The sequence below is a fragment of the Tachysurus vachellii genome, chromosome 4 (assembly GCF_030014155.1).
Source record: "Tachysurus vachellii isolate PV-2020 chromosome 4, HZAU_Pvac_v1, whole genome shotgun sequence".
NCBI classification, from domain to species: Eukaryota; Metazoa; Chordata; class Actinopteri; order Siluriformes; family Bagridae; genus Tachysurus; species Tachysurus vachellii.
Genome location: NC_083463.1, coordinates 23,036,453 through 23,051,154, shown reverse-complemented (window position 1 = coordinate 23,051,154; position 14,702 = coordinate 23,036,453). Strand labels below are relative to the sequence as shown.

Here is a 14,702-nt window from a genome sequence, read left to right as displayed (position 1 = left end):
CTGAAGCAGGTAAAAACCTGGCCAGCAGGAGCCACCTCTGCCCTTCAGGACTGCTTTGAGTGCACTGACTGGAACATCTTCTGGGAGGCTGCAAATATCGGCGACTCCGACAACTTGGAGGAGTACACAGCATCAGTGACCAGCTACATCGGCAAGTGCATTGATGCCGTGACGGTCATTGATGACTGCTAAAGTGCATGCGCTTCTGAGGTCTAGAGATCTAGCTTTCAAAACAGGGGACAGGACAGGGGACTAAGAACAGCAAGTGCCAAACTGTTCTGAACCATCAGAGAAGCAAAGTGCGCACACACCCAGACAATCCACAATCACTTCCAGGACAGTGGAGACACCTGGCGCATGTGGCAGGGCATACAGGCGATCACAAACTACAAGACAGTTTCACCTGCCTGTGATAGCGATGCCTCCCTCCCAGATGCGCTGAACGACTTCTATGCTCGGTTTGAGGCGCAGAACAAAGAACAGAACATCGACAGATCATCTGTCTTACGAAGTCTGAGAAAGGCACATCTCCCTCCCCCATCCTGACTACTTTTAACAGATGGACCATTGAGAGCATTCTGAGCAGCTGCATCACTGTCTGGTTTGGGAACTGCACCATCTCGGATTGCAAGACCCTGCAGGGGATAGTAAGGACAGCTGAGAAGATCATTGGAGTCTCTCTTCCCACTATCACGGACACTTACACCACACGCTGCATCTGCAAAGCCAACAGCATTCTGGATGACCCCGCACACCCCTCACACACACGGCAGTTGGCGCTGTTTCTGTTTATTGTCTTTTGTGTATTGTCTTTTTTGTATTGTCTTGTAATTTTTTGTCTGTCTTGTTTGTCTTGTCCTGCACTGTTTGTACCAGGTTGCACAGCTGTACTTTATGTGGCTAAGACTATCTACTAAGTCCTTATCTCTGTCTTTGCTTTTATGTAGCACCATGATCCTGGAGAAACGTTGTCTCATTTCACTGTGTAGTGCAGCAGCTACATATGGTTGAAATGACAATAAAAAGCTTCTTAACTCGACTTCTTCATGCAATGTTTGGTGATTGAATTACAGTTTGCTTCCTTCCCATCGAGCACTCCAGAGTGCCCTACGTCATCTCCCTCTTATCAGGAAAGGCCAAGCTTAGGGCGACTACAGAATGGGAGAGGCAGTCGGTTATTTGTTCCTCAGTGGACGACTTCTCACCAGAATTACACAGAATTTCACCGTGGACTCTTGCAAGAGTTACCCCTTGGCTTGGACGATCTTGTCTCACTTGCGACGCGAATTGAAGCATTCGAGAATGACAGACCCAAAGGATTCCCTGCCACTCATGGTATTTGAGTTCTCAACCAGCACCTTCCCCATTTTCTTCATTCACAGCCATGCCATCCTGCCATTTCTCATCTCCAGTCCAGGTCATGGAAGTTGGGAGATATCACATCTCCCTTGACAAGAGGGAGCGGCCTTTGCCTGTCCAACGGCCTTTGCCTGTACTGTGGGGAGGTGGAACATGTGGCCACCACTTGCCCAGCAAAAGGTCAGGCAAGCCGGCAGCAATAAGCCAACAGTCTCTGGTCAGTCCAAAACCACTCCTTAACCCTCTGAAGTCTGAGGGTATTTTTAGGGCCTGGAGAAGTTTTGTCATACCCTGACATTTGTGCTTTTTTCAGTTGCTTATAAAGATATAAATGGCTAAAGTCTAATATAACTGTAATCAGCACAAACTGGACTACAATAATATGTGAGCAGCATGTATGCACATGATTGTGTTTTTGAGAAAACAATGTTTATGTGTGGTTAGTGAAAAATGAAACATTTTACATCACTTGAATAAGGCCATAAAACACATACAGAACATTGGTTCACAAGACTTTTGAGAACTGGATCTTGTAGCCTAGAGTTTTTGCTTCAAAATTATGTGAAAATCATCTTGTTTACTCCCTCACAGAAAACAATATATTGACTTACATTTTCTAAGACACTTTTTGTTTGTAAAGGGAATATGCGAATAGGCGTCAACTATCATGAATATTAATGTGATTCACACCTGAGAAGACAAAGGCCTGCATAATGAGCTGCATAATGAGCCTTTCAGGGAGGTATGTGACTTGAGAGAGGAGTTACAAGAAAGAATGTGAGGACAAAATAAATGTGTATATTTTGTTTGTAGTTTATTTAGAATATTTAACTATCATACAAAATAACTTTAGAAAGTTAGTACTAACATAGAAGACACAATCAGGGCAAAACTGTTTGCCCACTAACTTACTCTGTCACATAGTACCCAGAATTGAACAGTTATACATCTTTGTGCCACTCTAGGAAACAGTTCCTTTTCAGCTGAGCACACATGTGAACATCACATGCCTGGCATTTCCAAGTAGTGTCCTGCCTCTTACCATGCTTTGCTTTGCAAAGCACACAGGTCCGGATTTCATGTACTGAGTCATTCCTGTGTCTCGGGGGCGTGTACATGGTTTCCTGCATCACCTCAGTTTATTTGCATATGAACAGCGCGCTCAGACGGAGGCGGGAACACATTAGCTATAATTAGGCGAAACAGGAGAAACCGGACCACTCCTTACTTTCACACGGATTACATAAAAATAGATTATTTGTTTTTGACTTGAATTTGTTTATTTAAAAGTATACATTTCAAACTTTCTATTCATATATTTATCTTGCATTTGAGGCAAGTATTCGCTGAGATTCGGGTTGTTTTATTTATGTGTCTGTGAAGAGTGGTGACCGAGACCGAGATGGCAGAGAACGCACTCTGTGTATTTTCTTTAATCTACAAAAGCACAGTGTTTTGTTGTTATCATGTGTGTATACAAATAAAAATAGACCCTTTACAGATTCGACTGATGTATTGCTCTTTTCTGTACGATCGAAACTGAAAGTGTAATTTAAGTTCTTTTCGGCCTTAACAGGAGATTATGCCACAAAACGCGTATACGCGTTCATCGACTCCAGAGGGTTAAGATCTGCATCACTATTGATCATGAATTGGTCACTATCCAATTGGTCACTATTGGTCACGCATCACTATCATGAATTGGTGGCCTTCGTGGACTCAGGATCTGACCTTCTGGACCTCAAATTGGTTCAGCAGGTTAACATTGAGATGGAGCCCCTGCCCTTCAGTCTCCCGGTCAGGGCTCTGGATGGTTACATCCTTCATCAAGCTACACTGAGGACCAAGCCTTTACTGGTCACTATTGTATGAGTGGCTGTCCATCCTGGTGATTCCTTCTCCCAGATGCCCATTATGTTGGGTTACTCATGGCTTCTTAAACACAACCCTCACCTGGACTGGACCAGCAGGCGTGTCCTTAACTTCCTTCTACCCAGCTCCACACCTCCACATGGCCGTCTTTACAGCCTCACTGGCCCTGAGAGGGAGGTTATGACCACGTACATTTAGGAGTCCCTTGCCACCAGCCTCATCCATCCGTCTTCCTCCTTAGCTGGTGCTGGTTTCTTCTTTGTAGCCAAGAAGGATGGGTCTCTCCATCTCTGCATCGACTACCAAAGGCTTAATCCCATCACTGTAAAGAACCGCTATCCCCTTCCATTGATGTCTTCCACATTCGAACTGCTTCAGGGGGCTGTCATATTTTCCAAATTGGACTTACCCAACGCCTACCACCTTGTGCATATTTGCGAGGTCGATGAGTGAAAGACAGCTTTTAACACCCCAACTGGACATTATAAGTACCTGGTCATGCCATCCCCAGTCTAATGGACAGACAAAACAACTTAATCAAGAATTAGAGACTGGACTCCGAATCATGTGTGCTGAGGAACCTGCATCTAGAATTTTTAAAGAAATTTTTTAATTAGCTATCGATTCATTTTTAGATATTGGACTGATTATTGTATGTCACTATCATTGCTGTTTTTGTGTTGTTTATGTTTTGATTTTTTTGTGTCTTCTATTTTGTAATGTTGTTGGATGTTAATGTGGCTTCCTTGAGTGCAAAACAAATTCCCTTCAGGGCAATAAAGGTTTCAATCAATCTTGGTCTGCTAAACTAGTCTGGATTGAACATGCCCTCAACTCGGGCTGGAGCTGCCCTCTGACCTTACCTTCCTTGTCACCTTTCCAAGCAGCCTTTGGCCACCAACCTCCTCTATTCACCTCCCAGGAACTGGAGGCATCTGTCCCCTCTGTCCTTGCCTTGGTCAAGCGCTATAGACACACCTGGAGATAGGCTCGCACCAAACTCCTCAGGTCCTCTCAGAGTTATGCTTGTTGGGCTAATCAGAAATGCCACCCTGCTACTAGTTAATGCATCAGTCAGAGGGTTTGGTTTCCACTGGAGATATACCACTTAAGGAGTGCGACAAGCTCGTTCTGTGGATCATTGGTCCCTTCCCTATTTTTAAGGTGCTTAACCCAGTGGCTGTCCATCTCAAACTCCCCAGAGCTCTCTGTATTTACTGTTTGCTTTTTCTGTTATTCACTCTGCTGCCAGTCTGTGTTTTGGCCTACATTCGTAGACAGCTGTTGCTATTTATTTTGTCTGTCTGTTTATTTAATGACTTTCAGTTCATTTATTCACCAGCTGATATTCATGGTGCGTTTCCTTAGTTGTATTATTATTCTCTTGTCAGTAATGCTGCATGCCTTGCTTGCGAATACTTTATGTTATTCGTTTTTGATCTACAGTATGTTTAGTCTCTGATTTATGTTGGATGCATGTTTTTTGTTTCTTAGCCTCCTTAGTTGATTTGAACTCTAAGCCTTTTCGGTTTGTTCTATTTCTGGACTTGCTTCCTGTGCCAGGCTCTCTGCTATTTATTAAATCACCTACGACTTTATCTGACAAGGACCATGGTGCTACATAAAACAACACAGAGCTACATAGGACAACAGAGAGCTAAGGACTGAAAGTAAGTTGTCCTAGTCACATAAAGTACAATGTGTGCAACCTAGTGCAAACAGTGCAAGAAAAAAGACAGAAGTGCAGACAGACAATACAAAACACTACAAGACAAAAAACATAAGATAGCACTGACCAGTGTGCATTCTGAATGTTGTACAAAACATTGTGCAAAGGTATAGAGTTGTAAATGGTAGCTTAAATAACAAAAACTGTGGGACAAACAGTGTTCCCACTCTGATACCTGAAATATATATGGTTTATTTGAAGTCAAGAAAACAAAACAAATGCATTGATGGCACATTTTATCTGCCTCCTCTTATTAGGGATTTGATCTAAATAAAACCATTATGTAAATGTTTCCTGACCATCTCTGTTTCCTTATTAATTCCAAAGATGGCAATACTATTTAAGAGCACACACTGAAATTAGAGAACAGGCCAATTAACCAGACCTCAAATGTTCATAGAGTAGACAACTGATTTTTGGCACTTCTTTTTACATACCTTTTGTGATTTGAATTTAAAGAAAAAATAAAAGTTAACTTTTTTACTGTCAATTCTACATAACAGCACAAAACGTATTAATTAATTAACAATAATTAACCAACCCTTTTTCCTTACCTCATATCCTGAGATTGTAGATTTACTATGATTTGGCATGATTGGATCCCAGAAAACCTGCAATTCTGAAGAGGAAAGACTATGTGCCCAGATTTTATTTGGGGCTATAGAGGGCTCTGGAAAGATAAAAAACAGAAAACCAAAATTAAATATGAGCCTCAGTAGCACACACTACAACAAATTTATTAAAAAATGTTAAATGTCTAATAAAGAGCTACTCCACAGGTTGCAACATAAGACAGAAATCTGTGCATTTGCACACAGCTTGGGAGAATTTTAATTGGTCCATCTGCTTACAGGCATACTACAGGACATGGGAAAAACATATAAAACTCCATAAAGACAGTAGCCAGAGCTCTGACTTGACCCTGTACCCTGGAGCCATTTGGCAGCAATACTTGCTAAATAAATCAACATTAGCTTCTAAACTGCAACTTACTGGTCAACAGTTTATCTAAATGCTACAATATATGCTTGATATGAATAAAAATATAAGTTCTTTGTGTCAAAATAATTTATATAAAAATTTACTCAACCTTCCTCTGCTGAGTAGACAACAATTACAGGGCTAAAGGGTCCTTCTCCAATGCTGTTGTACACTCCCACCTTCACCTCAAACTGTGAGAGTGGAGGAATGCTGTCATTTTTAAACACATAACGTGATGCATCCACTGAGGGAACCAGACTCTGCATCCAGACAAGAGAACCACGTAAACGAAAGGCTACCACATAGCCAAAATCTTCTCCATTCTGTAGTTCCTCCGGAACAGGCTAAAGTTGAAAGCGAATATAAAAAAATGTTAATACTCCCAGATGGTTAAAAGAATCCAGAGAAAAGATGTTTGATTCATATAATTAGCTGAGATCATCTTATATAATTTGAGGATGACAAGAAAAAGTCCCCTGTTGTTCTTTTCTTGTATTGTCATGTCTTCCCAGATAAGCTGAAAAGCTGTGATTACTGCTCTGTCAATCTGGCATCTAAGCTCTCAAAACATGTGAAATGCACCGTTTTAAATATCTTACTTTCTTTCAGTAAGCAGAGTATGTGGCATGACAGCCAGTGAGCTTATGAAGAAAATCTCTTGAGAAACTTTGTCATTTTACATTTCTGTTACACACAGCTTTTTTCTAATATGACTTTCTTTGTTATGATTTATGTGGCAGCAGCACAGAAAAGATAAAGGCGAGGTTGACAGCTCTATGTTTTAATTATGGCTCATCTAATTTAAATGGCATTTCTGTTGAGGTTTAATATAGAATCCAATTCATGTCAGAAAATTGACTTGAGGGGAAAAAACTAAAACTATCAATGACCAGCAGTGACCAAGAAAGCCATAAGCCTATGATAATGACCCTTGATATAAAATTGGCCTGAAAATATAGTCATGTTATGACTAATAGCATATGTCTAATGTAGTTGGATGAAAATAGATATACAATAGATATACTGTATAGATACGTATATAGATACAATAGATATATTAGTAGTAAATATATATATATATATATATATATATATATATATATATATATATATATATATATATATATATATATATAAATTTTGACTAGTTACATTTTAGAATTCCCAATAAAACATCAAAGCATTTGTCATGAATTGATTCTTAAAAATTAATTAGCCACTTTTAGCCTGTCACTGGATACAAGCTTCTTTAATATTTGTGTTGGTACCTTACTGCAAATAACATTTGTTGGTTTAAAAAATTGTGTAAAATAAAGCCCCTGGTCATTATTTTTGAATACTTGTTTGAATAAACAAAAGTGTAGGTCTATTGATCTTGTGGTAAGGGTCTATGTAATACAGTATTGTATAGAACAGGGGTCGGCAACCTTAAACACTCAAAGAGCCATTTGGACCCGTTTCCACAGAAAAAAAAACACAGGGAGCCACAAAACCCATTTGACATATAAAATGAAGATAACACTGCATATATAATTTTTTACCTTTATGGAAAGTATAGAAATAACTGCAGTGTGTTGCATTTATGAAATCAATGAACTGCTACCGAGTAAATGAAATTTCTGCAAGCAAACAAAAATATTTTGAACAGTTTGAACTAACCTTAACAAAAAAGATGCTGGGTTAAAGGTTACTTTCAAATAAAATGTTCAATGTCTAATTGAGTGCTCTTCGAATTGATGACATCAAAATTTTAACTTGCTAGCTGCAGCAAACCAAAAATGCGTCTGCTTCTGTGTGTCGGATTTCGCAAGTCGGCAGTTATGACGCATATTTTGAGCAACAAAATTTTTATTTTAATGTTACAAGAGCATCATAATCTTAGAATTTCCATCCATCCATCCATCCATCCATCCATTTTCTACCGCTTATCTGGGGCCGGGTCGCGGGGGCAGCAGTCTAAGCAGGGACGCCCAGACTTCCCTCTCCCCAGACACTTCCTCCAGCTCTTCCGGGGGAATACCAAGGCGTTCCCAGGCCAGCCGAGAGACATAATCCCTCCAGCGTGTCCTAGGTCTTCGCCGGGGCCTCCTCCCGGTTGGACATTTTTTAAAAATGTAACTAACTAAAATAAAATAAATTTAAATTAAATATTTATTTTCCAAATGTACAGGGAGCCGCAGCAGAGGGATGAAAGAGCCACTTGTGGCTCCGGAGCCGCGGGTTGCCGACCCCGGTATTGAAGATACATCTATTTAATGTATAATATATATGAATAATATTGAAAACATTTGTATTTTATTAATGTTTATGATTTAAAATATTTAAATGATGTTTGAAAACTTTGCCAGTGTTTTTCAGTATAATCTCTATCTATTGTTTCTGTTGTGTATTAACAAATGAAGTTTGACACATTTCCCTATAATAGGAAACAACAACAACAAATGTCAGTACATACAAAAATCTTTAGATGAGACAGACATAAGTATATACTTTATGTATCTTAAGAATGGTGTTTTTATTTAATTTCCTAATGCAACAAAGGAACAAGTAATTCCAGTTATAGGAATCCTAACTGCTACAACTGAAATGCTTGGAGACTGAAATGTCAACAACCAGTGATGCTATAGCCTTCTGTGCCTGAAAGCCTATGGACTAAAGCTAGCCATGCTTGCTGGTTGGTAGGTGTAGCATACTTTATCTCACCTGCCAATCACAGTGACACCACACATGTGTGCTCGTGTGTCAAATGAAGCATGAGTTAGCTTTCACCCTCTCCAGCGAGTATTTGTTAATAATAGGGAAATACTGGCTGGAAATTCTACTTTATTTCATTGTCCAAGTGCAAGTGTAAAATAATTTTACTGATAATGTTTTTCAGCAAATTATTTTCTCTGTTATTGTTTCTGTGTTGCAGTTCCTATGTTTAGGTATAATCATGGTGGAAAGTTGAAACAAAGTTGGAGTACCTCTAGGAAATTAATGAATCTACATTTCAGTAAAGCCTTTTATTGGTAATGGGTTAGACTGTTTTCTAAATATCAGTAACTACATCTGTCCTTATACTGTATTTATGCAATAATCCTCACCTCCCACACAATCACTAATTCGCCGCGGCTCCCACCACCTCCGCTCACACTTGCTGGAGCAACCTCAGGAACTTGGAAAAACAATGAAAAAATATCAACAAATGTAGATTTTTGAGTACCAAGATATCATAAAAACACCTAACTAAATTGGATGAAAGCATGACTTGCAAAACAAAAAATGCTTTTGGGTTTTTTGTCATCTCTTTTAAGTTCTAAAGTTGACATGGTGTTTTCTATCTAACTCTGATCAAGGCAGACTAAAAAAATGCAAAATATAGACTCATTCATATTGTTTTGCTTGATGGTGTGTGTAGAGATTTCACACATTTATGGGTAAATTAATATGAACAACAATGCTAGAAATGCTTGATAATGTACCACATCAAAATTGTTATAATGTACAGCATGACATATTTAAACTTCAGATGTAAGAAAAAAAAGTAAAAATTAACTGATGTATGAGGAAGCAAAAATATCCAAAATTATTCAGTTACCACATAAAATACAAACACCATCAGTCCTGTTTCTCAGTCAATTTAGCAAAATCTCCTCTGGTGTTTATCAGATAGTTGCACGCATGATTTGTGTCTTAATTGTGAGAAGATTATTTGGTGATTTGGGGCCAAATGCAATGACTGACAGGAAACAATGATCACAGATTTCCCATGGCAAATCTGCCATCAAGATGAGTCTCTCCAAGTGAATTAAATTAAATTTAATTACGGAGTTAAACAGCATTCCCGCTGTGGGCCTTGAACATTAGTAACGGAAGGAAATGAGAGTAAAAGAGTGGCGAGAGGAGATGGAGACAAGACAAAATGAGGAGGATAAAGAGCTTCAGGTATTGTAGAGGAGAAAAAAAAGAAACAGGAAAAGTAAAGAAACTTTTGGGTTTAGGAAAAGGAATATAGGAAATTAGGGATTTAGGGTTTAGATTTGTACCTGCAGCTTTAGTCAGAACAGCCTCAGTTGGGGTACTGGGCTCACCCACACCGACACTGTTTATGGCTGCCACCCTGAACTCATACTGAACCCATGGCCTCAGGCCTACTGCAATGGCATGTGTCATCTGTCCAGGCACAGAATCAGGAACTAGGATTAAAGAAATTTTACATACTGTAAATCAGTATCAGTGTTGTTATATCAAGTAAACAAAGAAACAAATAAATAAATAAATAATTATTATTGTAAAAATCAAATAGTAAATATACACTAGAATATGATGGAAAACACTAACCAAACCCTTTATAAGGTCCACCATGTTAAAACTGACCTCCATTAGCTCTCAAAATAGCCTCAAATGACCATTGCATGGATTCCTCAACATATTACTTTTGCTATTCTGGTCCTTGTTGATATGATTGAATCATGCTTATTCCTGTGGCATTTAAACAAAGATTGGTTAAATTGGGCCCAAAGTGTTTCCAGAAAACATTTCCCACACAGTTACAGTATCTCCACGAGCCTGAACTGTGCACATTGGCTATATGGATTCATGATGTTCCTAGACTTAAATTGTTCTACAGGTTTCTGTTCTTGGCTCACAGAAGTGGAACCTATCTTCTGCAGTTGTAGGCCATCCACCAAAATATTAGACATCATGCTCACTCTGAGATGTTTTTCTATTCACCACAATTGTAAAAAATGGTTATCTGAGTGATTATAAACATTCAGTCAGCTTAAACAAATCTAACCATTCTCTGTTAACCTCTTTCATGAACAAGGCATTAGAGAATTGATGTTTATCATAGAAATCCCAGGAGATCAGCAGTTATAGAAATGCTCAAACCAGCTCAACTGACACCACCAATCATGCGCTGGTCAACATGACTGTGAATTCCAGTTTTCCCCAATTCTTTTTGCATTGTACAGCTGCCAAATGATTGATGGTTTATAACATTTCATGAGTGTATATGTGTAAAGATGTTCCCAACAAAGTACTCAATAAATTTATTTGAGTTTACTTGGGTAAAGTTTAATTGGTTAAAGTCTACAATGTTGAAAACAGTTAAGCTAAGCCACTGAAAATGTTTATACTTACATACATCTTATGTAAGTATCTTATGTAAGTATCTATTTACTAGAAAATACAGTCATGTATACACATTGTATTCCAAGGGTATTTTTTGTTCTGAACTTGCCACAGATACCAAGGATATTTAGCATGCACAAAATCCTAATGTTTATACAGTGTTGTCTGTCCATAATTTTGTCCGATTCCACAGTTGGAGGCATCCACTTCCTCGATAAAGGGTGCACTGGTGCCAGGCTGTAGAGAAATTGATCTTTACAGTTTACAAAAGGCTGAATCAGCACAGTGCAGTCTCTTAGGGTTACCCTGGAGAATGTTTGTGATGGGGAGGATACCAAACTATAGTACCGGATGAACCGGCAGTAGAAGTTGACGAAACCCAGAAAACGGTGAAATTCTTTGATTGTCGTAGGTAATGGCCAGTAAGTACCAGCTTGAACTTTTCCTGAATCCATTTCTACACCATTCTGAAAGATGACATAGCCCAAGGGACCATTTTGTAAGACTCACCCTTTTGGCCTTCACATATACCTGATGTTTTAGCAGTCAGGAGAGCACAGTGTGTACGGGTCAAATGTGATCATCCAGGTTCACTGAGTAGATGAGTATATCATCAATGTAGGCAAACATGTAGTGGTCAGGAGGATCTCTAAAGATTTCGTTTATGAATGACTGGAACACAGCCGGCACATTTGTTAGTGCATACTGTAACTAAGTATTCATTGTGCCCCCTGTTGGTGTGGAAGGCAGTTTTCCTTTCACTGATGAGGTTAAATTTGCTCTGTAGATCTAACTAAGGAAATACTTATACCTCCCAAAGTTGTTCGAGGGTGGCAGGCACTAATACGAGAGGAAATTGGTAGTGTACCGTAAGGGAGTTTAGGTCAGTGAAGAAAAATTCTGCCACAGCAGGAGGGACGGATGTAATCCGCAGCCAAGATTTTGTCAATGTATTCCTTCATGGCTTGGTTTTTGGGGATGGACAATGGGTATATTCGGATTTTGGGGGGCATCATATTAGGCAGTTTGTCTATAGAGCAAACCCATGGTCGGTGAGGTATGAGTCCAGTGGCCCATTCCTTGCTAAACACTTCTAGAAGGTCATTGTAATCCAGAGGAATGGGTCTCAATTCATGACTTACTGGGCTCTCCACCGAAGTGGTTAGAGAGGGCCAGGTTTGGTGAGACACAAGCTGGTGGTTCCTGCAGTAGAGGGACCATTGAATAAGCTCTTTGTCCTGGCATGGAAACATGGGGTTGTGCACCCATGGCCATGGGAAGCCAAAGATGATCGTGTTAGCAGGTGAACAAGGGACATAAAAGGAAATTTCCTTATGTAGCCCTCTCCAATGGGCTGATTGTCAACCACTGTGAGGTGGAGAGGGGTGGTGAATCGTGGGTAAACTGTTCGATGACTTAGTGCTCAATCAAATTAACTGCTGCTAGGGCTGTAAGACAATGGGTAGCATGAGTAAGGTGTATATAAACAAGAACAGTTAGACTATGAGAATTAGAGAACCTGCCCACCCTAGAGCCTCAGAATAAGCGCTTCTCCGGACAGGTTGCACTCTGGTGATTGGATTTACCACGGTAGAAATACAGATGTATCTGAAGAAGGTGTTGGCATTCCTCCAACAAAAATCAGCTTTGTCCAAGTAACACAGCAATTTGCTCCTGATAAGCTAGCATCATTTTCCCTTGTTGGATGATGAGAGCTTGGAACTTCAAAATGTCTACTGGATCAATTGTATATAAAGAATTTTGTAATGAATGCCCCGAAGTGGAGGGTCTCAGAACCATTTGCGGATTTTAATGAGAAAAATACAAAGGTCCACAATGACAAATCCAAAACAATAATCCAAATAGCAGTGTCAAAAAACAGGTAAAAGGTCAAAACCATATCATCAGAATAAATAGGCAAACAAATCCAAAATACACAGAGATAATCACAGTCGGGAAAACCACAATCAAGGTCATACACAGTCTAAGGTTGCAAAATCAAATGGCATGGTATGTAACATCAGGAAACAATACTTCTCGAATAACACTGCTTAAATATCTAAAGAACCCAAAAGAGGGCAGACCGGAAGTGGTTCAATATTCGGGAGTGGGTTCCCTCTGGTGGCTGGAAGAGGGCATATATATTACACAATGACTATTTAGGTAAGTGTCATGTAAATATGTATCTTTATAAGTGTCACATCCCGGGAAGGAAGGAGGCGGACCCGTACACAGGATAGCTTCAAAGGAATGGGGTTTAATAAATGATAAAGACACATACAATAAAAAGGACGAGAACTAAAACAATACAGATGATGACACTGAACAATAACTAGGGTAATCAAACATAACTAATGAATCCGCACTGCCATCGGCAAGCCAGAGAGGCGAGTGACGTCCACAGCCGAGCTAAAGGGCCAAGGCGACGTCCGCATCCGAGCTGTAGGGCCGAGTGAAGTCCACAGCCGAGCTGTAGTGCCGAGCGGCGTTCACCGCCGAGCTGAAGGGCCGAGCGACGTCCACCGCCGAGCTGAGGGCCCGAGCGACGTCCAGCGCCGAGCTGAGGGGCCGAGCGACGTCCATCGCCGAGCTGAGGGGCCGAGCAACGTCCACAGCCGGGCTAACGTGCCGAGCAGCATCCCCCGATGCACCATGGCCAAACCCTCGCCTCGACGAACTGGGGAAAATGGAGGGAGGGCGGGAATAATCTTCCGCCATGGGCCTTCAACATCCCCCGCGGATGAAGTGAGGTGTCGTCCTCCTCGGTGGAACCGGAAATGGAGCAACGTCCCTCACCGGAGCAAGGTGCGGGGTGATGCCGCAGGGCACCGGGAAAAAAAAAGATCCCTCTGGATCTTAAAATAGATCCAGAGGGACTGACGGAACAGTCCGTGGGAGATGAGGATGAGGAAGACTGACGGAACAGTCCAAGGAGAGACGATGATTAAAATGGATCTAGGGGACTGATGGAACAGTCCGGGGGAAGACGACAATAAAACTAGGGGGGATAACGACGAAAAAAGCTATCCTGCTGGGTCCGAGTTGTCAGCGGATTCATTCTGTCACAACCAGGGAAGGAAGGAGACAGACCCGTACACAGGATATCTTCAAAGGAATGGGGTTTAATAACGCGGCTCACATTTATACACAAGACAATGATGACACAATGAGGAGCAGGTGTGGTGACAGGGAGGAGCAGACGGAAGGCGGGGCAGACACGTGACGAGGAACAACAACAAACACACGTGGCCGAAAGTCCGGGCTGATCCCTGACAATAAGATCTGTATACCTGTTTTTACAGCCTGCCAGCCAATGGAGAAATCACTTCGGGCCTGCACTATGTAATGTGTTATAGGGCTGTGATTATCAGGACTGGGACTCCATGAGACCTGAACTGTCCAGGGAGTGACATCCCCCACCAAAATTCGCTCAGGGCAACCAGGGGGCCCTAAGGAAAAAAAAACACATAATTTTAACCTTAATGAGCTAATGTGACAGGACCTTATACTATCTTTTATTTTAATTTAGACAATAAGAGTGAATGCAGGTGATAAATAAAAAATAAAACAAATCTATGTTAGATATAATGTACTTGATTTGAGGGAAGGGTCACTGCAAATTAATACAATTTTATTCTGACTG

General features: G+C 40.6%; 1 protein-coding gene across 1 annotated transcript in view; it reads right to left on the bottom strand.

Moving 5' to 3' along the window:
- The window catches only part of LOC132844775 (contactin-4), a 105,496-nt gene that overhangs the window by 21,145 nt on the left and 69,649 nt on the right, over positions 1–14,702 (bottom strand). The window contains exons 15-19 of the mRNA XM_060868585.1: positions 14,350–14,508; positions 9,970–10,119; positions 9,028–9,098; positions 6,051–6,285; positions 5,515–5,630 (exon numbers count right to left, since the gene is read on the bottom strand). Of these exons, the coding sequence (XP_060724568.1) occupies positions 5,515–5,630; positions 6,051–6,285; positions 9,028–9,098; positions 9,970–10,119; positions 14,350–14,508 (731 nt within the window). The remainder of the gene's footprint in view (positions 1–5,514; positions 5,631–6,050; positions 6,286–9,027; positions 9,099–9,969; positions 10,120–14,349; positions 14,509–14,702) is intronic.